This window comes from Monodon monoceros, unplaced genomic scaffold (genome assembly GCF_005190385.1).
Source record: "Monodon monoceros isolate NGI ecotype Baffin Bay Population unplaced genomic scaffold, NGI_Narwhal_1 Super_Scaffold_18, whole genome shotgun sequence".
In the NCBI taxonomy this organism is placed as follows: Eukaryota; Metazoa; Chordata; class Mammalia; order Artiodactyla; family Monodontidae; genus Monodon; species Monodon monoceros.
This window is the reverse complement of record NW_021703774.1, coordinates 51,376,745-51,403,031: the sequence shown is the minus strand read 5'-3', so window position 1 is coordinate 51,403,031 and position 26,287 is coordinate 51,376,745. Positions and strand designations below refer to the sequence as shown.

Below are 26,287 nucleotides of genomic sequence, written 5' to 3'. Positions count from 1 at the left end.
GACATCAGCCAGGACGGATCTGTGCAAGGTAAGCGGCGCAGACACCACAGAGAATCCGGGCATGCGACATGCACTACTGGTCTGCAGAAGTTCACCCTGGAGGTGCAGGAGCTTTTTAAAAGAAGAAACTACATTTTTTTTTCGAGAACATGGACTGCTAACCAGACTCCCAGGTAGACTGCTCTGCAGGTGCATTAGACAGGTAGCATTTTATTGCCTCTTAAAGATATATTGTTCAGAGGAGAAGGCAGAGTTCTTCCAGAAGGAGATTTAATTCCCTTAAAATTCCCTTAAAAATCCAGGAGGCCGACCGGGGCCCATAATGGAGGCGAAGTTCACCTCTGCAGTGTGAAGATAGCAATCGGAAGGCCGGGGGCGGAAACCATGAGACCTACACAGGGGCCACCTTCCCAGTTCTCTTGCTGTTGTTCTCTGTGAGCAGAGCTTAGGGTCTTAGTGTGAGAGCTTCCCTAGGACATCTGAGGCTGGGGTCTGAGGCCACTCTACAACTTTCTGGCCTCATCTCTGTCCCCAGGTGCAAGGGACATAGGAACTCAGTGAGCACAGGGTGCACCAACCTAATGGCCCTTTCATGAGAAGCATGGCAGAACCCGAGCATTTTGATGAACCTCTTGGACAAAAAATGAACAAAACAAATTAACCGCAAAACAAGCCCCAAAGTAATTCCCTAAGAAGAAATTTAGGAAGCCCTGGCTAGCAGGCTTACTGACCACACAGATGGAGAACATGATACCCGAGAAGTTCTGCAGGAAGCAAGGATCACCTTCTCGCTAGTTTAGATGTTGCCTGTGGAGGTTTGAACGTTCCCTTAAAAACATTAAAAATCCACACACCAACCCAGACATTTCCCCTCCTCTCTCCTGCTTCCTTTTGGCAGCTGCTCTCTGGCATCATGGCGCTAGATGTCTTTGCTGTCCCCATAACCGTTGTAAGGGATGCTCAGGGTCTGCTCCTCACACGTCTTCCTAAGGTCCCGGCTAAGCTCTGACCAGTCAAGTCCGTAGGGCTTGATCTCGCTGTAGCGGCAGCCCAGGTACTTAAGGGAGCTGCGTCGCAAGCTTATCTTGGGTTCCTGAAGGAGTCCATTGCACCAACTGCTGAGATCCCCAAGCTGAGAAAGGATGAGGCCAGCTTTCCTACGGATCAAGCATGGAGGATGCTTAGGTTAGAAAGAAGAGAAGGCAGGAAAGGTAAACAGTGTGAGGCTTTAAACTTCAAGAGGGAAGAGCCCCGTTTATTTTGCTTACTGTTCCATGGCTGGCACTTAGAAGAGGGGGAACCTCCATAAATACTTGTCAAGAAAATGAATGAATGAATGGAAGAATGAATGAATGAATGAAATGATTAATTAATAAGGACGGACGAGCAAAGTAGGGCACCAAAATGGAAACAAAGAAACAAAATGCAATAAGGACAAATAAGGAAGAGGAAATGACATACTTTAGTGGGGATTTATGCTCTTTTCAAATCATAGAGCTGACAAATCAGGCCAATTTACTTTAAAGCCAGTAATTTATCACCATTAAATGACAAATAATGTGTTTGACTGGATGTTTCCCTTTTCAAGGGTATTTCTGAACTGAGTAGAAGCCGCCAATATATTGCACTTTGGGGGATATCAAGTGTAACTCATTACGCCTGTATGAAGGTAATTATAGTGTAATAAGGGCATGAACAATAGTGCCCTCAGTGCATATTGACATAGGGTCATTCTTTGGGAAAATGCAGACTCTCAGTGGCACGCATCACCTAATTAACCCCCAGGCGAGCTCCTGCCCTGTTCTGCAATCTCCCTCGGAAGGTCGGGAGGCTAGTGCCATTGAGACCCCTGAAACCCCATCCAAAGAGTGGGAAGAAGACGAGGTGATGAGAGGGCACCTGAGCTGTTGCAGATCCCTGAGAGAATGGGAAGAGGAGGGCAAGGTCTCCCCAAGTTCACACACACTGTAAAGGAGTGATCCCACTGGGCCAAGAATAGGGTGTGAGACCCCCTGCGCATAGCTTGGCGAAGCGGGCTGTCGCCAGGATCTAGCTCACTGGTGTACGGCCTCTTCTTGGCATCCACTTCTGGTGTTAGAGATGGGACTGCCTGATGGCCAGTTCTCAGCCCGCCCTGTCCTGGCTCTGAACACTTAGGATAAGTGAAGGAACGGGGATTCCCTCATTTAGCTGTGTTCTTTCCCTTCTTCAAAAAACCATGGGTGACCAGAGACCCATGAAAGAATAGTCTCTTATTCCAACAAGCCCATGTGAGGCTCTAAAATCTGTTCTGGAAAGTGCAATGAACAGGACCCCTTGCAGCATTTATCAACTGCTAGGCTAACTTCACACGTGAGGAACCATCTCTTTTCTAATTCAATCAACAATTCTTTCCAGAAACTGGAAGTTTCTTCACCAAGTTTAGAATGAGCTCTCAAGAACAAGAAGCACATTCATTTCATGCCTCTTCTTCCGTCCTGGCTACGAGCGTCACAAGGGGTGAGCTCACCGCACTCCTAGGAGGGCAAGCGAGAGACGGGCGGGGATGACGGACGTTGGAAGCAAGGTGTTGAGCTGTGGCAGCAAAGTCAAGGGACCCAGAGAGTGTGAGGTCATCGGAGGCCAGTCAAGTTTTCTCCCACTGCAATGGTGGGTCAGAGAAAATCAAACACTCTACCGACTAAGTCACACCTCATGCAGATCGCCTCTCCTCTGCCCATCAGCCTCTGCCCTTTGGCCAAGCAGGCTTTCCAAAAGTCGTCATCAACAGGGACTTTGGTGGCCTTCCTCTTAATCTGTCCTGCTGCATGTCATTAGCTGTTGACACATTCTTGGGATGTGGACGAAGGGGGAGAGAAGACAGAGTAAAGGGCAGCATCTGCCTCATCTTGAAGAAGTGGATAAAGGAACACATCCTAGCCATCCTTTCAAACAAATGGATTTAATTAGCCCATGGAGTTTTTTGTGGCTATTTTCATTGCTCCCTTTTTAAAAAAAGATAATAATTCATTTGGGTATGTCCTTGACCATCTCAGAGCCGCCTTCTTTCTTAAGAGCAATGCGACCAAGGCTGTCCTCAAGGTATTTCAACTCTCATGGAGGCTTCCATGAATTTTAATGGAATCGGATTTAACTGAAGCAAGGGAGTACTTTCTGCTTGCTTGCAGGGCGTATGTACCCTCTGACCCTTTTCTATTTATTCTCACAACTAACTCCAAAGTGGTGAAGTATCTCAAGGCAGGAGACTTCTTGTTTCCTGTGGTTCTCCCCCAGATCCATGACACTGAAGAGCGAAACTTGATTTTCCACAAGCTAATGAAACTACAATTTTCCCCCTAATATATAGCCTTAAAAAACCAGTATTTCACATGAAAGAGTCTCCTGGGAAGACTCCTGAGAGTCTTCTCTTTTTGAGAAGACAGGGTCAAGTCAGCAGCAGGCCTTACTTTACAATGAGATCGGCATTTTTTCCCCCTGCGCACTTTCTTCATTAACCAATTTTCCTTCTGACTCTTGAGTTACAAGAGAGAAATTTTAAAAGCAGTCCAAATTCCCTTGGAAGTCAAGATGATGTATGTAATGTTAGTGCTATTCAAATTGTGACATTTATGTTCCTTGACAAAGAACTGCATATATGTACTCAATAAATGTCAGAAGGAGGGAGGAGAGAGCATGAAGGGAATTGGGGAGAGAGCTGGAGAGAGGGGATGATATTAGGTATGAGTAATAATAAGGACAGGAGTAATGGTAAGGTATGGAGCAGGGAGGCTATTTCATAATATATATCTACCTTCTAACCCAGGGTTTGCTTTTTACCAAAATTGAGACAGAACAAATTAAAGCCCCCTTATATATTTCCCTCTGTGTCCTGTCCATAGCCATGGCATCTGTTTGCCCAAGAATAACCAACCTTTATAAACTTTGGGAAATAATTTATGGAACGCAGAAAAATTCTTCCTGACCTTACACATAAAATCATTTTATTTTAGGAAGGTAATCCTAGATTTTCTCCTTTCTTCAAAAGTAAGAAAATAGGTAAGCGGGGCGGGGGATGTCCTGTACAATGGTCTTCCAGAAAAGTTTATAAATTCAGGTCATACGAGGCATCCTGAGACTAAGTCTCCTTTCCAACTGATCAGATATCAGACAAATGGGATGAGCTTCGGGTGATACTTTTATTGATCCCTTTTGGCAGGAGAGCAAGAATCCTGAGTGCCAGAGGATCCTACTGTATTGATTTTCTTCATTTACTTTCTTCCTCTCTTTCTTTCTCTTCTTTCTTTCCTTCCATCCCTCCCTCCCTTCCTTCCTTCCCCTATTTCTTTGTTCTTTATGAACTCCTAAATAGTTTTGGGATGTATAAGTTTGGGGACATTCCATGTGAAAAGCCTCTTCACTGTGTTTATCTGAAAATCTTAGTATTTCCAGAGAAATCTTCTCCTCTCAGAGCAGCAATACACAGCCATGTTGAATGGAACAAAGGAAAGGTGTTATCTCTACGCATTCTTCCCATTCCTCTCTTTCCAAGAACTCTATCTGGGCTATATAACCTAAAAGCAGGAGTACTGAGTATTAGGAAGTTGTAGCCTTGGGGCCAGGGCAAGTTGGCAAACACTACATTATCCTAACTTTGGCCAAGTTAGATGTCAAGATGGGTCACTGGCTACCCCCATTCTGCCTTTCAAGAGAATGTAGGATTTAGCTCGAAATACATCTGTATAATGCATATAACATATGTAAAGCTCATATGCAGTAAATATTTTTGGATAACCTCTTCAATAAAATTCCTAATTTTCTTTCAAAAGACTAAGCTTTTGGCTCCTACGGTTTAGCCTTTGGAATGCTGTGTCAGCATGATAAAGAGGGGGTAAAACAACTCAAGGGCAAAGGTTTTTTCAGAGTTCGGGAAATGCATTCATGGCTTGACTTAAATACAGCATAAATACAGCTTATCCATAACTAATCAGTATGAACTGAGCTGTCTAAAAGCACAGGACTTACAGCAGCTAAGCTCACCCAGGATATCTGCAAATTCATGAAGGCAGTATTATAGTGGAAGAGGTACAAAATTTCAAAAAGCTGAGGTCTTTAAAAGAGATAATGAAGTTTACTGATTACCTGGGGCCTAATTCATCCTCACACCGCCAGGTGAATTCTCCAAAACTCTCGTAATGCTGGTTATAGTGGTAGAGGACTCGATGGAGGGTGGGGGAACCCAGATCCAGGAGGGTGTTGTAGGCGGTCTGCTGCTCCTTCCCACTGGTATAGCCATTGAAGAGATTGTAGATCTTGTCTGCTATTTCTGAGGATGGGAGAAAAGGCCAATAAATAAGATTATACACACACACACACACACACACACACACACACATATATATATACACACACACACACACGTATACATATATATATATACACACACACATATATATACACATATACATAAATGATTATAAATACAGGCACATAGGTGTGTATATGCATGTATATGTGTGTGTATATATACACGTGTGTGTGTGTGTGTGTGTGTGTGTGTGTGTGTGATATTACTCAAAGAATATTGAACCTACTGCCCTATCAGGTTTCAGTTTTCTCTTCTATAAAATGAAAGGCTTCAAATAGAATCTCTCTAAGGTCAATTTACGTGATAATATTCTTTGTCTTCACCCATGTTTCCTAATAATACAGAGCCCGAGGCAAGAGCTCATAGATTGATACTTTATTGGCAAATGCATTCCCAGAGAAGCAGGAGGGAGGACAGAGAGAAATGAGGCAAGAAAGGAGGCAGAGTGAATATAAGAAAATGCTCTAAGGAGTTGATGGCTATGTTTTGCAGGAGAGGATGTATGAAGCTATTGGATCCTCACTGGTCCATCTGGGGGAGAACAGAAGAAGACTTTATATCCAGCTCCCATTCAGGATTGGTCCATGGGGACTTTTCACATTTGCCCCCATGAGGCATTAACTCCCCTGCACCTCTAAGCTGCATGCTTGGGTACAAAGTGAATCCTGCAAAAGCAATGGGGAAGCCCTGGGAAGCAGGGAGCAGCCTTCGGCTCAGGGATGAAGTCGGGAACTGTCAGGTCGCGCCTCCAGCAAGGTGAAGAACCTGGAGTAGCCACAGTGCCAAAAGCAACCTGGCCCCGTGACTGCAGGAACGCGGGTCTTTTTGCTAGGGCCACCCAGACAGGTAGGAAGGCAAGCTTGCAGATCTGTGCTGACATGTACATTGAATCCAGTGCATTCTGCAGTTCCAAACGAGTGATCTTTTGGCTTAATTTATACCTCTTATATTTCTGCCTCCAAGGTATACATTGCTAAGATTGAACTCGGTGATGTGGCAAAGTGGCAATGAATTTGTGTAGCCTTGGCATTTTTTCCTGTGGAGCTCAAAGCGCTTTATCATTAAATATTTTCTCATTAAACCTGTCAGAAAGGAGATTTGTTGACATTTTCTTCCTAAACAGCTGGGAACTGAGATCTGGAGAGCTTTGTCTCAGATCCAGTGTTAAATCTGGGGATGAAGAGACTAAGTCTACAGGCTTCTAAGCCAGACTTTGCCCACTTGACCCCCTGTTAGCCTAAAGGCCCTGATCCCTTGTCACTACTCCAAGTGAATTCAAGGTTGCTGGTGATGACTGAGTCATCATTTTAAGAGTTTCCTGGGTTGGAATGAATAAAATTTCTACCTCTACTCTGCCCAAGCATTGCAATAATTTCCCTTTTTGTCTATCTTGCCCATTGCCTACGAAAACAGGAGCCAGACCTCACTTCCTCAGTGTCCTGAGTGGCAAGACCAAGGCCAGACAAAATAATAGATAAAAAAAATGTTAGCTAAATGAATGAAATTTATGACCTTGGCAGTCATTTGAATCCACTTTGGTGGAGGGTTTCTGGTGATATATCTCCAGACCTGGGTTGTACCAACCCTTTAGCAATTAAACCCTTGTAACCAGCATCTTTAAGCTGCAATAAAAATAATTTCAGCTGAGAAATCCATTCAGATTTTCAGGACTTTAAAATTCTCAGGTTGTTAAAATAAGATCAAGAGATAAAGTGGACAGTGATGTAGACTATAAAGATCTCTGGTATTTATTATATAGAATATAAAGAATATAAATAAAAATTATATAGAATATAAAGAGCTCTGGTATTTATGTATTAACATCCTACTGATTGCCAAGAACTTCACATGTGTGAATTCTAATCCTCATACCACCACTGCACAATGAATATGAATGTCTTTGTGCTACAAATGAGGCCAGGTTACCTGCCCAAGGTCATATAGCCAGTGTGGGCTGGAGTCAAGCTTTAAAACTCTATCTTCCATTGCCCTTTTGCACCTATGCTCAGGGGATGGTAGTGTTTAACCAATTTAAGATACAGGAGGGGCTTCCCTGGTGGCGCAGTGGTTGAGAGTCCGGTCCGCCTGCCGATGCAGGGGACACGGGTTCGTGCCCCGGTCTGGGAGGATCCCACGTGCCGCAGAGCGGCTGGGCCCGTGAGCCATGGCCGCTGTACCTGCGCGTCCGGAGCCTGTGCTCCACGGCAGGAGAGGCCACAACAGTGAGAGGCCCGTGTACCGCAAAAAAAAAAAAAGATACAGGAGGCAGGGTCTTGGGGGATGCTTTCTGGGTTGACTATTTCTGGTAGAGGACATTGCCCTGGCTGGCCCATAAATTCCAAGTAAGAGAGAGTCCTAGTAGATATGCAGGGAGTCTGTCATTTCTGGAGTAGAAATGGAAAGAAGCAGAAGGACTATTCTAAGAGCTGTGCTTGTTCACTGGGAGGCAGGGAGTACGTACTTAAGAGAAGAATGACCAGCAGTGCAGAAACCTAGGTGAATAGACCAGAGCCCAGACAGGGAGGTTCGGGGTTCCTTCTCTCGTTTTTTTTTTTTGCGGTACGCGGGCCTCTCACTGTTGTGGCCTCTCCCGTTGCGGAGCACAGGCTCCGGACGTGCAGGCTCAGCGGCCATGGCTCACGGGCCCAGCCGCTCCACGGCATGTGGGATCCTCCCGGACCGGGGCACGAACCCGCGTCCCCTACGTCGGGAGGCGGACTCTCAACCACTGCGCCACCAGGGAAGCCCAGGGGTTCCTTCTCTTATCCTTTTACTGCTGTCAATCTGTTCTTATTTCCAGTGATGGGACATAGCATCACAGGCCTAAGGCCCTGGTTGTGACAGTCTGCTGAGCAACAGTGATGACTGCGAAGGTGTTTTCTGGCATATTTACTATTCTCCTAACACAACAGTAATATCCAGCTAGAGTAGGCTAATGCTTCCCGTTAGCAGAAGCATTTGTGCCTGAGACCAGGTGGGATAGTCCCAGTTTCTACCATAAATCTCCTAAAACCAAGATAATCTAACACCAGGGTGTGCTTAAAAGCCTTCATCGGTAAATGGGATATTATATTCAGAAAAATCTACACGCTAGGCTCCTAGAGACCGAATATTTCTGGCCCCTCCTATCTCCAATGAGGGAATTTATGGATATTATTTCATTAGCCTTCATAGCATCTCAAGAATTCACTAACTCAAAGAAAGTTAAAGACTATAAGATATTTTTCGTTATCATTTAACCCAGCTTTCAGCTTCACAGAAGTCTCGAGTTTTCCAAAACAGGTATCTGTCTTCCCTCTCTTTGACATGCACGGTGTTCAGGAATAGTTAAAATGCAGGTGAAGAGATGGCAGGGTGTCTACATACACAGCTTCATCACAAAAAAAAAAAAAAGAGAAGGGAGCCAATATCTCTCGGGCATCAGAATAAATGAACAGGGCTGGTACTGAAGGCTTCAGACCCAAAAGTATGGTTAAGAATAGGCACCATGGGGAATGTAAATTGATACAGCCACTATGGGGAGCAGTATGGAGGTTCCTTAAAAAACTACAAATAGAACTACCATACGACCCAGCAATCCCACTACTGGGCATATACCCTGAGAAAACCATAATTCAAAAAGAGTCATGTACCAAAATGTTCACTGCAGCTCTGTTTACAACAGCCCCGAGATGGAAACAACCTAAGTGCCCGTCATCGGATGAATGGATAAAGAAGATGTGGCACATATATACAATGGAATATTACCCAGCCATAAAAAGAAACGAAACTGAGTTATTTGTAGTGAGGTGGATGGACCTAGAGTCTGTCATACAGAGTGAAGTAAGTCAGAAAGAGAAAAACAAATACCGTTTGCTAACACATATATATGGAATCTAAGAAAAAAAAAAAAGGTCATGAAGAAACTAGGGGTAAGATAGGAATAAAGACACAGACCTACTAGAGAATGGACTTGAGGATATGGGGAGGGGGAAGGGTAAGCTGGGACAAAGTGAGAGAGTGGCATGGACATATATACACTAGCAAACATAAAATGGATGGCTAGTGGGAAGCAGCCGCATAGCACAGGGAGATCAGCTCGGTGCTTTGTGACCACCTAGAGGGGTGGGATAGGGAGGGTGGGAGGGAGGGAGACACAAGAGGGAAGAGATATGGGAACATATGTATATGTATAACTGATTCACTTTGTTATAAAGCAGAAACTAACACACCATTGTAAAGCAATTATACTCCAATAAAGATGTTAAAAAAAAAAAAAAAGGAATAGGCACCATGACATCAAATGGAGTTGGGCTCCACTACACTAGCTGTGTGGCCTTGGACATGTTACTTAACCTCTCTGGGTTTTAGTTTCCTTGTCTGTTCAGTGATGGTTAATAACACATATCTTCCAAGGTTATTGTGAGGCTAAGAGTGATACCGAATGTAAAGCATTTCTTTAGCATGATGTCTGGACAAAGCAAGTACACTTTCATTCATTAATTCATTCCGTAAATATTTTTACTGAGTGCTTACCACGTGCTTGACATGTTTCTAGGTACTTGGCTACACCAGGGAGAAACTTTGACAAAAAGTCCTCATCCTATGGCACTTACAGTCTGGTGGTAGGACACATTCAGCTAAGCAATACACATAATAAATAAGTAAGATACAGTGTGCTAGAAAGTGGGAAAAAGTAAAACAGGAGAAGGAGCATTGCGAGTGCTGCATGGGGCATTGCAATTTTAAATAGAGGGGTGTCACTGAAAAGATGACATTCAAGCCATGGCTTGGAGGAGGGGAGAGAACGATCTGTGAGGATATCTGGGGCACAGCATAGGAGGGAGAGGAAATGCCAGCACGGAGGCCCCCCAGCTATGGTGGGCAGCAGATCTGAAAGCAGCAATAAGCCATGGTGTCTGGAAGTGAGTGAGGGGGAGAGTTGGGCAATAGCAGGTATTATTTTTTAAAATTCCTGTTACTGGTTCTCTACTAGATCATGCTTTTCCCAATGCCATGACACAGAGAGAGGCTGAAACACAAGAGTCCAAGAGTGGGGAAATAGTCTTATTTAAATGAGAGGAGTGACTCCAGGGGCAGAAGGGAGCTTTCTTATCCCCCAGCAGTGGTTGCTCTTTTTCCTATGAAATAAGAATCCTGGGAAGCACCTATACCTTCTGCCAATGGCTTCCTTGGCCGCTGTAACAAAAGTCTCCTGAATGGAGGTCCTAAGTCATCATTTACATTATTTCGGGGGGAGCTACCTGAAACCCCAGTCTGTCCCCACACTGAAGTAACTGACCATAGAATTCCACGTGAAAACTTGAGGACAATGAATCCCAACTGGCTTTATATTTTTGTCATTCTAAGCACTGTCCAAATTGCAAAGCCCCTTTCCCCCATCCTCCAAGTCTGTCTGTCCTCTCCCCTACCCTTCTCTCCCCATGCTGCTCTGTGCTTCCTTCACACCAATGATTCTCAAACTTGAGAATTAAACTTGATTCACAACCTGGAAGGCTTGTGAAAGCACAGATTTCTGGTTCCCACTGGAGTTCCTGATCCAGTAGGTCTCAGTTGGAACCTGACTATTGGCATATCTAACAAGTTCCAAGGTGAGGTTGATGCTGCTTGTCTGGACCACACTTTGAGCACCACTGTTCTATACTCATTCATTCTCTCAAAACTTTCTTACTTCCTCTGGGACCAACACTGTTATGTGGCAACCAACTCTCCGTTCACCCTTGACCTTGGAACACACTCTTCCTTCCCTCCATACCCCTGCATCGGCTGAAACCTGCATGACACCTTCTCCAGTACTGAGGGATCCTTCTCATACACCAGAAAAGAGCCACCTCCCAGAAAACAATTTTTTCTCTCAATATATGTAAAAGTCCCTCCACTTTAAAATCTTACCTGTCTCTTTCTATTTCCCACCACTCACTTCCTAACTATGCTTCTCCAGACATGGCAGAATCTAGCATCTGGTTATCTTCTCCACCTCATTTCTTATCACCATTTTGGGTGACTTCACTGCCAAAATGAAAGGCCTGCTTAAGTCTAGAGACTCCCCCATCATCAAAGCCAATCACTGGGCTGAGAACTTCTCCATCTCTGAAATAATAAATCCAAATATCACATATGTACTGTGAACACAACCTCTTTTCATGGTTCCTATACTTATTGCTACCAAATCTGTTCTTCAATGACAGAAACCCCAAGTCCTTTGACATCTTCGTTCACTCCAGGCATCACTCCTGTATTTACATCCTTTTCTACCTAACCTGATCTACGCGGCCCATTGCTAGTGTCCTCGAGTAGCTTGCTCCATCTTCTGCTCTTCCTTTACCTTCACATAGGCTGCTGGGGTCTGCCAGGGAAACATCACAAGCGGTTGAACGAGGTGGTCTTGCTTAGCTGACCTAGGTGGTCTTGCTTCAGCTAAGCACTTTGGACACACCTCTATACATCGCTTTTCACAATATAGGATAAGGCTGGAAGAACTCTTCTTTCTCTCACGCTCCACATCCAATCCATTTAGCAAATCCTTTTAGTTCTACCATCAAAATAATTTAGAATTGGACCACTTCTCATCACCTATATCCTGATCATTCTAGTTTAAAACAATATCATCTCTCCTCTGTATTGCCATAGCCTTCTAATCGGTCTTCCCACTTCCACCTTGGACCCAATATTTGGAGTCCATGCTCAACAAAGTAGACAGAACGATCCTGTAACATTAAGTCTGATCATGTCATTCTTCTGCCCAAAGTTTTCCAGGGCTTCCCATCCCAGTCCCTAGCAGAATCCCATTGCCTACTCTGATGACCAAGCATTACAGGATCTTCCCCACAGCCTCTCAGAGCTCCTCTCCTGTTCCTTTCCTTCTCATCATCTTTCTCACCAGAGGAGCCTCCTTTCTCTTCTTCAAACACGCCAAGGATGTCTGCACTGCGGCTCCTCTACTGGAATGGACCACCTCCAGATATCTGTGTGCTTTCCTCCTTCTCCTTCCTCTCAGCCCACTCTAGTTGAAATTCTACCCCCTGCCTTCCTAAACCGTTTCCCTGCTTATATGTCTCCATAATGTATGTCACTATCTGAAATATTACTTATTTTGCTACTGTTTTGCTTTGTCACCCCTGCTTAAATATAATCTCCACGAGGCAGGGGAGTTTTGCCCCAGTGCCTAGACCAGCTATTTAGCAAGGGCTTAAGATAAAGATAAGTTGTCTGATTGGATACATTCATGAAATCTGATTATAAAGTTCTTGAAAATAGATTCTGAGCCTAGTTCTTTTTGTTTCTTTAGCATCGAACACCAGATTGCGGTATTAATTAATAAATGACTGTGGAAGAAGCAAATGAAGAAATGGATAGGATTTATGTTTGGCATCAGGAAAGGAGGATGAATGTTGGAGGAAAGATGAATGAGAACTAGCCTTCACTTAGTGAAGCCACATGAAGAACCCTTGAAGGTCATGCCCCAACCTAGAGACTAGGTTGACCTTATTACTGACTAGCCTTTCCTGCTGGGTAAAGGGTATTTTCAGTAAAACATTGGTAGAAACTTCCTTGCTCAGTGACTTTACTGTCATAAGGCAGTAAAATTCTTCATAGAAAGTATCTAGTTTAGGAAAATGATCGTATAAGAAATAGGGTCTGGACTGACATGTACACACTCATGTGTATAAAATTGATGACTAATAAGAACCCGTTGTATAAAAAAATAAATTAAATAAGATTAAAAAAAAAAAGAAATAGGGTCTGCCTTCCTGCTAGATAATTAGGAGCTGAGGTCATGCTCTGGGTCACTTAAAAGGTAATTCCCATTTGTCACTAGTTGTAAACTCAACCCAAGTGAGCTATATTCATGATCGCCATCTGGGTTTGAAGAAGGCAAAGCTTATGCTTTTTGGCATAACGGCCAGGCCTGTATTAATTTGCAAGGATGTCCTCAATTAATCTAACTCATTAATCTCCGCATCTGCCCCGTACAGGACTCCTCTCTGGCTGAAGGATAACGGGACCTGGGAATGTTATTTCATTCTCTCAGCATTAAGTTGCTTCTCGTGCTCCCAGCTGGTCTGCTGGGATTTCAGAAAGTCTTCTTTGTCAGGGGGCACAAATGGCCAGAAGCACATCTTGATATGCTTTGGGGACGAGATTAACACAAAGAAGCCCCACAGAGAAATAGTATAGCGGTCTCTCCTGGGCAGATTATTCTTTGCTGGCCACTCTTTATTCCAGAGTTGCTTCTATCCATCTATTCCTGCAGGTGGCACTGTCTGGCATCTCTCCTACGTGCTATTCACCCCACTGATGTCCAACCAGCCTGCTGCCTATTCAGCAAACAAGTCCAAGGTGCCTACCACTGCTGACAAGGACATCAGCAAATTCTCCAAAACGGAAATAGCTGGGACACCTTCTCAACACCTGTTCTTACTCTGGCTTGGAGTAAGAAATCAACAGATGATGAAATAAGGGTAAACTTGGGTCCTTCCCAGTCTCTCATCTAGGTGTTTTCAACCCCAGATTCTGCTTTCATCATCAAGGGATTTCAGAGACCTTCAAAAGTCATTCAGTCCATACCCTACAAACCAGGCAACACTCACTCCAGAGAGAAGCACATTTGTCTTATACTAAGGGTCTCCATTCTACTATAACATCTCAGCGGACACCAATAATCCTGAAGAGGAGAATTATTTTGCTATATAAATTGAACACTATTTTTTTATGTATTGATATGTCTTTTCTTCATCAGTATTGAGAGACAAAGAAAGGTTTTCAGTCTTTCACATAATAATCCTCTAAATATCTAATTTAACATTGCAAGCAAAATAGGGATTGATGTCAAATAATGAGTCTGAGCGCAGGCCCTGTAAGATGCTAGCTTTGTGACCCTGGTCAGCTTACTTACTCTGCTCCAAATCTCAGTGTCTACATCTATAAGATGGGGGCAATATTCTATTCATTCAGTAAATATTTATTAAATTTAGTTAGGTCCCATTTGTTTATTTTTGTTTTTATTTTCTTTACTCGAGGAGGTGGGTCAGAAAAGATCTTGCTGTGGTTTATGTCAAAGAGTGTTTTCCTATGTTTTCCTTTAAGAGTTTTATAGTGTCCGGTCTTATATTTAGGTCTTTAATCCATTTTGAGTTTATTCTTGTGTATGGTGTTAGGGAGTGTTCTAATTTCATTCTTTTACATGTAGCTGTCCAGTTTTCCCAGCACCACTTATTGAAGAGGTTGTCTTTTCTCCATTGTATATTTTTGCCTCCTTTGTCATAGATTAGGTGACCATAGGTGCGTGGGTTTATCTCTGGGCTTTCTATCCTGTTCCATTGACCTATATTTCTGTTTTTGTGCCAGTACCATACTGTCTTGATTACTGAGCTTGGTAGTATAGTTTGAAGTCAGGGAGTCTGATTCCTCCAGCTCTGTTTTTCTTTCTCAAGATTGCTTTGGCTACCTGGGCTCTTTTGTGTTTCCATGCAAATTGTAAAAGGAAACCATAAACTAGACAAAAAGACAACCCTCAGAGTGAGAGAAAATATTTGCAAATGAAGCAATGGACAAAGGATTAATCTCCAGAATATTCAATCATGGAGCTCAATATAAAAAAACCAAACAACCCAATCAAAACATGGGCAGAAGGGCTTCCCTGGTGGCACAGTGGTTGAGAGTCTGCCTGCCGACGAAGGGGACACGAGTTCGTACCCCGTTCCGGGAAGATCCCACATGCCGCGGAGCGGCTGGGCCCGTGAGCCATGGCCGCTGAGCCTGCACATCTGGAGCCTGTGCTCCGCAACGGGAGAGACCACAGCAGGGAGAGGCCCGTGTACCGCAAAAAAAAAAAAAAAAAAAAAAAAAATGGGCAGAAGACCTAAACAGACCTCTCTCCAAAGAAGACATACAGATGGCCAAGAGGCACATAAAAAGATGCTCAATATCACTAATTATTAGAGAAATGCAAATCAAAACTACAATGAAGTATCACCTCACACAGGTCAGAATAGCCATCATCAAAAAATCTACAAACAATAAATGCTGGAGAGGGTGTGGAGAAAAGGGAACCCTCCTGCACTGCTGGTGGGAATGTAAATTGATACAGCCACTATGGGAAACAGTATGGAAGTTCCTTAAAAAACTACAAATAGAACTACCATATGACCCAGCAATCCCACTACTGGGCATATACCCTGAAAAAACCATAATTCAAACAGACACATGTATCTCAATGTTCACTGCAGCTCTATTTACAATAGCCAGGACGCGGAAACAACATAATGTCCAATGACAGATGAATGGATAAAGAAGATGTGGTACATATATATACAATGGAATATTACTCAGCCATAAAAAGGAATGAAATAGGGTCATTTGTAGAGTTGTAGATGGACCTAGAGTCTGTTATACAGAGTGAAGTAAGTCAGAAAGAGAAAAAAAATCATATAGTAAAGCATATATGTGGAATCTAGAAAAATGGTACAGGTGAACCTATTTGCAGGGCAAGAATAGAGACACAAAGAGAATGGACATGTGGACACGGGGGAGAAGGGGAGGGTGGTACAAATTGGGAGATTGGGATTGACATACATACACTACCATGCGTAAAATCGATAGATAGTGGGAACCTGCTATAAAGCACAGGAAGCTCAGCTTGGTGCTCTGTGATGACCTAGATGGGTGGGATTAGGGGGGTGGGATGTCCAAGAGGGAGAGGATATATGTATACATATAGCTGATTCACTTTGCTGTATAGCAGAAACTAACACATCATTGTAAAGCAATTATCCTCCAATAAAAATAAATAAGTACATAAATAAATAAATATTTATTGAGTTCCTACTTGAGAACAAACTCTAGGCATGGTTAATGATCTTAACAGAGACATTGACTGATGCTGGAAGTTTAGGTTGGGAAAGTTTCAATAAAAGAAATATTGTGTCTAAGCTGATGTGCTAGTAGCCTGAAAATCATCCTGTTCATGGCTCCTGACTCCAGTTGTATCAGGTTGACCATGAGGGACAAAATCCCACAATCCTTAATATTTACTGAATACTTACTACTGGACAGGCACTTAAAAACACTTTACATAAATTCACTAATTTAACTCTCACTAGAAACTTACTATCTAGGGTACCATTATGCCCCACCCCATTTTACAGAGTAGTAAACTGAGGCACAAGGTGAAGTAACCTGCTCAAGGTCAAGTAGTTAGATGGTAGAGCAGAAATTTGACCCTGGGTGGTCTGACTCCAGAGTCTACGTTTCCTGGAACGAGTCAGTCACCATGCTCCTTTCTAAGTGTTAGGGACATAATCATAGGCAAACAGAGAACAGAACTCTGCTCTCATGGAACTCACTGTCTAATGAGGTAAATAGATATTGAACAAGGCATTATAATAACAAACTGAGATAAATGTTCTGAAAGAAAGAAACATGGTACTATGAGGGCATCTAGCAGTGGCCCTGGACCCCTTCCGTACTGAGGAAGGACACTTGCTCTGAGATCTGCAGGCTGAGAGGAGTTAATCAGTGAAAGGGGTGGAATTGGAGAGTATTTGAGGTAGTGAGACTAACACATGCAAAGCCTCCGTGTTGGAAATGGAAATGGTGTGTTGGAGGAACTGAGAAAGGCAGTGAGGCTTCAGGAAATACAGAGATTGATGGGGAGTGTGGGCAAGAAGAGGCTGGTGAAGTGGGCAAGGGTCCCTCCATTTAAGTCCTAATATGCCTGTTACATATTTTGATCTTCATCACAAGAGGAATAGCAATTCATTAAAGAGTTGTAAGAAGAGGCGTTATGTGATCAGATTTCTGTGTTGAAAATAACAGTGCCTTTAACATGCCATGCATGTTAAATGAGGCAATAAATGAAAGTCCTTTCAGAAGGTGTAAAGTGCTACAGCATCAGTGATTTTAATTAAAGTAGGTCTAGGTCTCTGCCCACTGTGGCTTTGAATCACCCTTTGAACATTGTGGGATTGTGTCAACTCATAGCCAACTTCATACAGCTGGAGTCAGGAGCCACAGTTAAGGTGATTTGAGGGGTACCACATGCCAGCTTGGCAACAGCATTTCTCTTATTAAAACTTGCACAACCTAAACTTCTAGCATCAGTCACCATCTCTGTTAATGTGCGTATGCTATCGGTCCGTTAGCTGTCCAACTGTTAATAGAAATTACTAGTTGATCAGATCACTTTAACTGGTGCCAGAGCCCCACAGAAGTGGTGCCCAAGAGAGTTAAATTCTGGTTGTGGAGGGGATGTAATAAGCCTTAGAGCAAGTGACGATATCAAGACCTCCAGGGAGCTTCATGAGGAGAAGAAGCAGCGAGAAGTGTGCTATTCGTGTAATGGATGTTGACTGAAAACAAACTCTTCCTAATTGACAGGGGCTCATTCTGCTGCACTGAAGAGGGACAATTCTTTACCAAAGAACTGGTCCATAACAACTCTAAAATATAGAATGAAGATTCTGACACATCTTTGGTAGGGAGGGAGTGATATAGCAATTAATTCTAAATCTGTAGCCTTCCTATGCACATCTTTGGTAGGGAGGGAGTGATATAGCAATTAATTCTAAATCTGTAGCCTTCCTATGCTAATCTTTCAGATGTGTACCAAAAAATATGAAGAGAGTAAGTTATCCGATCAGCATTCTGAGGGCAGAGGTCACAGGTACTAAAGCACCTGGTACCATGTACATAAGCACCTGGTGCATTGCCATGTGTGTCTGGGGCTTTCACCAGTATCTCCTACTGGCTCTCTGACTTGCAGACTATGTGGAATAATGGGATGCAATGCAGATTTCCGCCAGAGGCAGAGGTTGAGGAGTTCCTGGAAAGCAGATGCTCCTGTCCTGAGCCTTGAATTCTCCCCCTTCCCTGCTGAACTCCAGGTTGTTCTGTTTGACTCTCTGGCTCCCCCTTTCCCCATGGCGAGGGGAGGTCCCTGGAGCATCCCTCTGCAGACTCTGCTGGCCTCAGTGTCTCTTACCTTGGGCTTTGACATCATCCACCACTGGGCAAGGGGTCTTCACGATCACGTCACTTGGCCTGGAGCGTCGTCCTGTGTTGTCCACTCCCCACAGGGTGAACCTGGCAGGGAGGGGAGGGTAGCATTAACAGAGAGAACCTGCGGTCCAGCTGACAGCCAAGCCTTACTGGACGGGCGGGTTTGCCCCTGGCTGCTCTCGCCACCCTGCCATGTGCTTACTGCCATCACCAGGTCATAAAGTATGCAGTCTAGAGCCTCTTGCTGCTTCCTGGTAGGTGTTGGGCTGTCATTTGCTGTCTTAAGGATAGTACCTCATGGCGAGCATCACGGCATAGAGCATCACGGTTCTCAAAGTGGGGTCCCCAGACCAGCAGCATCACTGGGGAAGTTGATAGTAATGACCATTCTCATGCCCCATGCCAGACCTACTGAATCAGAAACTCTAGGGGTGGCGACAAAGATCTGTGCTATGACAAGCCTTCCAGGTGATTCTGATGCCAGTTCCATTCTGACAACCACCAAGCTGAGGGAAAGAGCATGTATCTGTGGAAACAGATGGTCTGAAGTGGGTCTGAAGCCTCCACTCCCTGCCATGTGGAGTTGTTAGTTAACTCCTCTGAGCTTTACTTTCCCTATTCTGTGAAATGGAGCTGATAATAAAACTGCTTGTAGGTCATTGCGATGATTAAATGAGATAATAAAGCACAGGAAGACCTAGCGCAGTACCTGGAGCTCAATGACATTGCATAAATTATATTAATTCTGTTCTGTTCATCTTGTACCCAGTTGAGGCTTTTATGCCGAGCACTGAGGACTATTCTCCTCTTTAAGTCAGAAGTGAAAGCACCAGAGCTGGGGGGTCCTGACGTGCCTGTGACTAGGGGCTCTATCTCCTGTATGCAGTTCCTTCTGACCCACTTAGATGCTCCCCGCCGTGGACCAGGAGTCCAGAGTGGAAACCTTATGCTACCCCTGGCAACGAGAAGATGTGGTTTTAAGAGCCCCCTCCACCCTTCAACACACACACACACACACACACACACACACACACACACACACACATCAGGAAGAGGATGAAGACCCGGCCATCAAAGGCTGAATGTAAAATTTCCCCCTTGGGTGATGGAATTCGATGGAGAGGAAAGAGCGACGCCAGGTTCTGCTACTCAGACAGGAATTTGAATATAACCATGAAGATAACCTCTGGTGTCGGTGCCCGGGACCTCTAACAACTAATCTAGTGAGTCTAAAGCAAATCATTAATGCTGCTTTTCTTGTCTCTTTCTCTTTTGCTGTGTCGCCATGGGAGGTTGCATTTATTGGCAAGTCTGGATTTTCTTTCCTCTTGGCAGAGCTACAGGGAGAAAGAGATGTGAAAAGAAGAAAGATGCCCCAAGACAGAGGGGCCAGGTACATGTTAAGGTAAATGAGCCTCAGACAGCTGAACCGATGAGGTAGAAAAGGAATGGAAATTGCCTAATGATTCCGTCAGGAAATATAAGTTTCTCTCAGCAGAGAAAAGACAGCCTTGCATCTACAACTGCCTCCCCACAGAGAAGCCCAGGAAACGGTCAGTGTTAAGAAGCTGTGTGTCCTGATGTGTTGTCTTCCCTCCCTCTGCCTTCTCCAGTCTCATGCTGGAATCACATCCCACTGGATGTGCTGGCCCAGCTGGGTGCAGACCTGCCCGTGCGCTCCCGCGGGACCGCCCAACCTCCTTGCTGTCAGTCAGACAAGGACCAGGTGCTTGGCTTTCTCATCTTATGTGCACAAGGTGTCTCTGTCCGTTCTACTGTCCTCTGCTTCTTGTCTTGCTACTTAGTTCGGATCTACCACCTTACCTAGTACTAAACCCCTCTCCCACCCTGATCCGAAATCCAGGGACTGGCTTCTCCCCCGTCACCATCCCTCCCCTCCCAGGTCTGAGTGAGCCCTTTGCATCCAGCCTCACACACTGGGCTGCCTGGACCCCGAGCAATGGCAGCCCCTGGAATTTTGCATCATTCCCCACCCCCCATATACACACCTGATCAGCCTTTTGCTACTATTTCTAGAAATGTGACTGAGGCCACCAAACCTGAAGCCAGCATGTCCGCTCTACCCTGTCTGGCACTGCTCCATTTCCCAGTCGTATCCCACAAGCCGGTCTCAGGCCAGGTCTCAACTCCCTCCTCTGCCCTTCTGCTCCAGACCACCTTGAGCTGTTTCTCAGAGATGGGCCCAGAGGTACCCAGGGCAGACTGCAGACCTGCACCTCTTGATCAGGGGTTCCCAGATGGGTGAATTCCTCCTCACCCTCATGTACCCTTCATGGAGCAGGAATCTCTCTCACTGGAGATCCTGACGACAGGGCCCCTGACGTGTAGGAAGTCCGTCTCCCTGCTCAGAGGTGGGTCGCTTGATCTTTGTTGCAGACTCTGCCCTGATCCCACTTCTGGCTGCCCCTTCTCATCAGAGTCAGGAGATAGGAAGCCCTGTTTGTTGCCCAGGCACTGGCAAAGTCACAGGGCTGCTAGTGTGAGCCAGGCCCAGGGACACGGTTCTCACCTCTGTGCTCTCTTCCTTCACTGGTCCCTCCACAACTGGGTGACTGAGCCCACACTCCTGAGCCCGCCCCCCGCCCCCGAGATCCAGACTGCCTGCTGTCCTGTCCTCTGTAAGACGGCCCTGCTTCATCTTTTCCCATCCGCCTCCCAGGGCCCCGAGCATCGCCTTGGGACTCCAGGTCAGGGCTGGCATCTTGCTACATGGGCTACATGATGCTGTCTGCCTGGATATTTACAAGCTTAGGGGTCACCTGCCCTAGGCTGTCTATGGTAGGTTCCAGCCACCTTTTGTAGTGCACCCTTATTTAACCTTGAACCTTTAATTTTTAGCAACTTCCCTGGAGAAATTCCCTGAGAAATGTCCTAAGCTTCAGGTACCAAAGTGGCTGTCAGATGGACGCTCTCTCTCAGTGCCTGGGATGCAGTTAATCCTCACCCCTTCCCGCTTGTCCCACTCCTCAGAGTTTGCTTTGTGCTCAATCCTGCTGTGAGTTCCCACTAACTCTATTGGATCTTGGGCTGGGATGAAATTGTGTATGCTGTAATTAATTCTCATTATTCTCACCGGGCAATTAGTAAAAAAATTTAGGGTCCTAAGTCCTTACCATTTTTAATAGCAAAGCCCTTACCTTTATTAGGAAACAAAAGTCTTCCCACATCCTTCTAAGTAGAGAGGATGCCTGACCTAAAAAACCATCCTCAGCGGTCCTGGCTCCCTCGGTCCTGGAGGGACCCTGAGGAGTAGTCAGATTATTTTTACTACTGAAGCAAGCCTGGGGAACACTCTACACGTTTCATGTGGAAATGTCGTGTGCAGTTATTTCAGGAAGGTCCTCCGTTTATAGTCAGCAGCAGCATTTCCACCCTGGACACTCATAGGATAGTAAGAGGATTATAGCCGGAATTACTGGACAGAAGAGATAAGCCCTGCTCCCAATCCAGAGGGATAATGTGTAAGTCCATTCACTGTCTCGTCCAAAGCTCCCAGGCCCTTTCCACCTCTGCCTGGCTGCTGGGACTGTTCAGCCTGTTGTTAGAGCCTGTGTGACGACATGTATATTGTGTGTGTGTGTGTGCGTGCGTGCGTGCGTGTGAACCAACGCAGCCCTGCTCTGGCTCCAGGGCTGATGTTTTAAAGGACTGAAACTTGAAGTGCATGGAGTATCCTTGGGCCTCCTGCCAGGGGCTGACTGTCTCTGTCTGCGACTTTCACACTTGCCCCCTCCAGGTGTGGTGGTTTCTACAGATGGCTCCAAATCCACTCCCTTTTTCTGAATTATCTGTTCGTTGTCTCATGTCCCCTAAGGCAGCGGCTCTGCTGTGAGGGCACGCTGCGGTGGGGTGTGGTAGGCTACAAGGCCAGGGAGTCACTTCCCCACTCTGGCCTCAGTTTCCTCATCTGTAAAATGAAGACAGAGTACCGGACACACTTTAAGATCTCTTTCAACCAGGATTCTTAACTGTTTTTGTACAGTCGACCCTTCTCAGAATAATGCTTTTCCAATGCATCAAAGTGCACAGGATGACAAAGTAAGCCATCTATACTGAAAGGCCATTCTGCCTCCGTGGACCCCAGGTGAAGAGCCAGCTAGCTCTATGCTTTCACTTGAGTTATAAGATCTTGCTCGATCCTTCCAGTAGCCTGGACTGGCTGGGGAGTGAGACGCAGATAAGAGAATGCAAACCTTGATTCAATTCTTAACCACCCGCCACACCCAGACAACAAGCTGTGTGATTCTGAGGAAGTTACTCAGCGTTGCTGAACCTCAGTTTCCTCATCTATAAAATGGGAACAATAACCCTAATCTCACAGGGTCGGGGGTGGTGGTTCCCAGAAGCACCTACACGTAGTGAACCCTCCGTAAATGAAGGCTGCCTTCCTCCATATTACAGATAAGAAAACTTAGTTGCAGAAACGTTCAGTGTTCTGCTTAATCACTTAGTGGTTAGAAACAAAATCAGGTTTGGGGCCCATGTGTTCTCAACTCTTAACGCAGGGCTCCTGTCCTTGCACCAGGGACTGAAGCTCTGGTCCACTCGATGGCTCTGCAAGGAGGAACGTCTCTCCCAGGCCCGCCTGCACGCTCTCTGCACATGATCTGCAGCGCCACCTAGTGGAGGTTGGCTGTTTTTCCCTCTGCCCAGTGCACTGTCTCTTAATTTCTTCAGCAATCAATCTTGACAGAACGTTTGTGTTTTACAAGACTTAAGAGGGAGACACTAGAAGCTCACCTAGGATAGCAGAGTGGGAGAAGCCATCGGCCTCGGGTCTCTGTGAAATGTAGCCAGACCAAGGCCCATATGAGGAGGGTCCCAGAGTGGGTAAGGGCTGGCACTCCTAACGGACAACCATGCCAGCCTCGTGCTTGTAGGAACTTTGAAATTCCTAATTAACGTTTGTTACTTAGTGACAGGAATTAGTGGGCCCTCATTATAAATGGTAATTCCAGTTTCACTGAGTTTGAGGCATTTACAGCAGGTTAGGTGTTCCATGTTCCCAAATCTTTGTTCCTTTTACCTGTTCCCCTCCTAATGAAGGGCCAGACTGCCCAAATCTCAGGCCATCTGATGAGAATCCTAAGTAGATTTTCCTTTGTCCTACTATTACCATTTATGTCTCTCTATATTTTCCAGCCCCTCCAGAATACCACTTGTCTTTATGTGTTTTACTTTCATCAGCCTGGCCCCTTGGTCACATCTCCTTCCCGTACTGAAGGTATTCAGCCTGAGCATCTAAGTTCATCTTGCAATCCACGCCACTCACATTTCCAGTGCTTTTCATCTTTGAACTCTTCCACTACGGAAATGGAAATGATTTATTCCAGAAACCTTGACTCTGTTCCCATGACCTCATCTGTAAGCTGTTAAATGTTTTTCATACTGATGGGGGTCAAAGAGTCGCAGAACTACATCGCTATGAATTCTGCCTTCACCCCCCGCCTGCGCAATTTTCCCGTCATGACTTAAGATTCCATCACTCTCTCTCCTCTCTTGGTATCTTTTATGTCTGTTTCGCGAATACTTTACTGTTGTTCCCAGAGCACCGAGGGAAACGGGGAAGAGCTACCAGAAAGAATAGAGCTGTTCCAAGTGCCACAATGCAGGAGCTCGCTGTACTTTCTTTGAAGAAAGACCATCTCTCACCTCTGTAAACATCTATTTCAATGCCACTAGAGCAGAGTTCTTGGTATTCTACTCCTTTCCTCCAAAACAAAATTAATCATCTCCTCTGACTTAACAGCATTCACTCCAGTTTCCCAGGCTCGCCTTCTTCTGTCCCCTTTATTCACTACCTGCTTCTACCCTGTTGTCTACTCGCCGCTCACCCAGTGTGCCTTTTCCAACGCTATGCTTCCTACTGAAATTCTACACAACCTAATTCAGATGACGTCCTCTCTAGTTAGAAAGAATCACCTCTTTCTTTTCTACAACAGGTTCCTTGCTCTTTTACATCTAGCTTTAATTTCAATCGGCCTGATGTTAACGTTAGTTGTTTATATGTTGCAAACTAGGATGGGACTATATTATCTTTCTTGGTCCTCCCCCTCCAATACCGAGAAGATTCTCTATAATGCTGATTGAGACAAGACTTGAGACACTCATGTTTTTCGAAGTCTCTAAAGGAACTCAAGCAGCTAAAAGGAACCAGCTAAAAGTCTGGGGGCATTCAGGGTAAGGAATAACTAGACAGGTGTCTGTCACTCACATGTAGATGGTGTCAGGTTCCAGGCATTGTATGATCAGAGAGATGGTGGTGAGCTGCTTGTCCGGGACCTGAGAGGGCATCGCACAAGGAGACTTCGCTCCGGAGATGATGTCGTCAACAAAGCTCAGCACCGTTTCTGCCCAGAGGGGAAGGAATGGAAAAAGCATGAGAAACAGGGATGGCCAAGCAACACCTGGTTGGGACTGACTCCGTTAGAACTTAACATTAAAATCACTCGGTCCCTGGTCTTCTCAAATTCCTAGTAGGGCAAGGAGACCCAGAAGGAATGGTCTTTTCTGTTTCATACTTAATCAGTTTGGAGCCATCTGTCCAGAGTTAGCTGAGACAACCAAGGCAAGATATACATAGCACATCTGCAAGCTCTTTTATGACATGTTCTTGGCTTGGGCAGAAAACAGCTGTTCTGGTCAATGGTCATTACCAGACCTTTGCGGTACCTGTGCGCATCAGGAAAGAGCCTCGGAAGAAGCCGTAGCCAGCGCTCCATGCCCAAAGGCAGTGCATATGTTTCCAAGCCACAGTGATAGTTTCACCAGAAGCTATTTACCCTGCACTAGACTGTGGATGCTACCACCCTGCTGGTGCCCATACTCATGCGTCAGTTTTAGGAATGATTTATGTTCACCTTTCCCTATGTATAGACAGTGAAATACTAAGGCATGAAACATTTTTCATGGGGTGTTTCCACTCCTTTCAGACGTCTCTCTTCTAGCTGTACCTGGCAAAAGCAAGGTTTGCTTTAGGATAAGACATGGGGTAATAAGCACATCTGTTTCTACATGCTTTTGCCTGGATGGGGTGGGGAGTTGGGGTTATTAGCAAAGAAACTTTTTCTGTAATCATGGCAGTGGTTAACACAGAATTGTTTCCTAATTATGGGCTAGGATAACTAGTGTACTGTATTGTTGTTTCTTTGTGTGCCTAGAGACAATGAAATGGACACCTCTTTCATAAACAAAAACAAAATTAAAACAAGACTTTGCCAGATGCTCACCATGCAAAAACTCTCAAATGGAAAGGATAGCTGCTGCTGCTTCTCCCTGCTCCTCCTACGTTGCCTGGGGACTCAGGGCAAAGCCAGGAGGCAGGACATTTTCCTTTTCTTTTCTTTTTGCCACCCTGGATCAAGATGAGCCTGTGAAGTGGGAGATGCTCACCTGTCTCCACCTTGGAGTGGTCCATCCTGTCAGTGACCTTTTCTTGACGGATGAGGTAATCTACAATCTGCACCCCGATTGGAGGCTCTGAGTGTTCCCATTCCAGGACCACGAGGGTGCTGCTGGGCTCATGAACCGTGGAGAGTCTGAGCCTGAGTGCAGACAGCAAGAAACATGAAATGGGGGCCCAGCCCCAATACCACTACTGGCCACCTTCTCAATTATTATTATAGCGTAAACTCTTCTTTCTAACCTTTCTTAACCAACCACTAGGATGATTTCTTTGAGGGTGTGTCTCCTTCACTGTAAAATAAAAATTCTTGAAGATCCTTAAAGTCTATATTTTGTTCATCTAAGTGCCTGTCACAAATTGGGAACTCAACATATATTTGTAAATAAATAAATAAGCAGGTGAGTCAAAGATGAAGGAATGCCTGCATTTTACAGGGTTAGTGGATAGGGCCTTTGGAGTAGCACTTTATAGGGCTTGAAAATGTAATTTCTGGGTTTGCTCTTGAAAAATAAGAAAAT

At 45.0% G+C, this 26,287-nt stretch overlaps 1 protein-coding gene across 3 annotated transcripts in view; it reads right to left on the bottom strand.

The window, feature by feature from the left end:
* Positions 1-618: 618 nt before the first annotated feature.
* Positions 619-26,287, bottom strand: part of ASTN1 (astrotactin 1) — a 323,626-nt gene continuing 297,957 nt past the window's right edge. For 2 of the 3 annotated variants that reach the window (XM_029231191.1, XM_029231190.1), the window contains exons 19-23: positions 25,757-25,908; positions 24,579-24,714; positions 18,327-18,427; positions 5,119-5,302; positions 619-1,157 (exon numbers count right to left, since the gene is read on the bottom strand). In XM_029231191.1, the coding sequence (XP_029087024.1) occupies positions 920-1,157; positions 5,119-5,302; positions 18,327-18,427; positions 24,579-24,714; positions 25,757-25,908 (811 nt within the window). In that variant the 3' untranslated portion in view covers positions 619-919. Of the gene's footprint in view, positions 1,158-5,104; positions 5,303-18,326; positions 18,428-24,578; positions 24,715-25,756; positions 25,909-26,287 lie in introns of those variants that run through there. The other variant, XM_029231192.1, reaches the window with a different exon arrangement.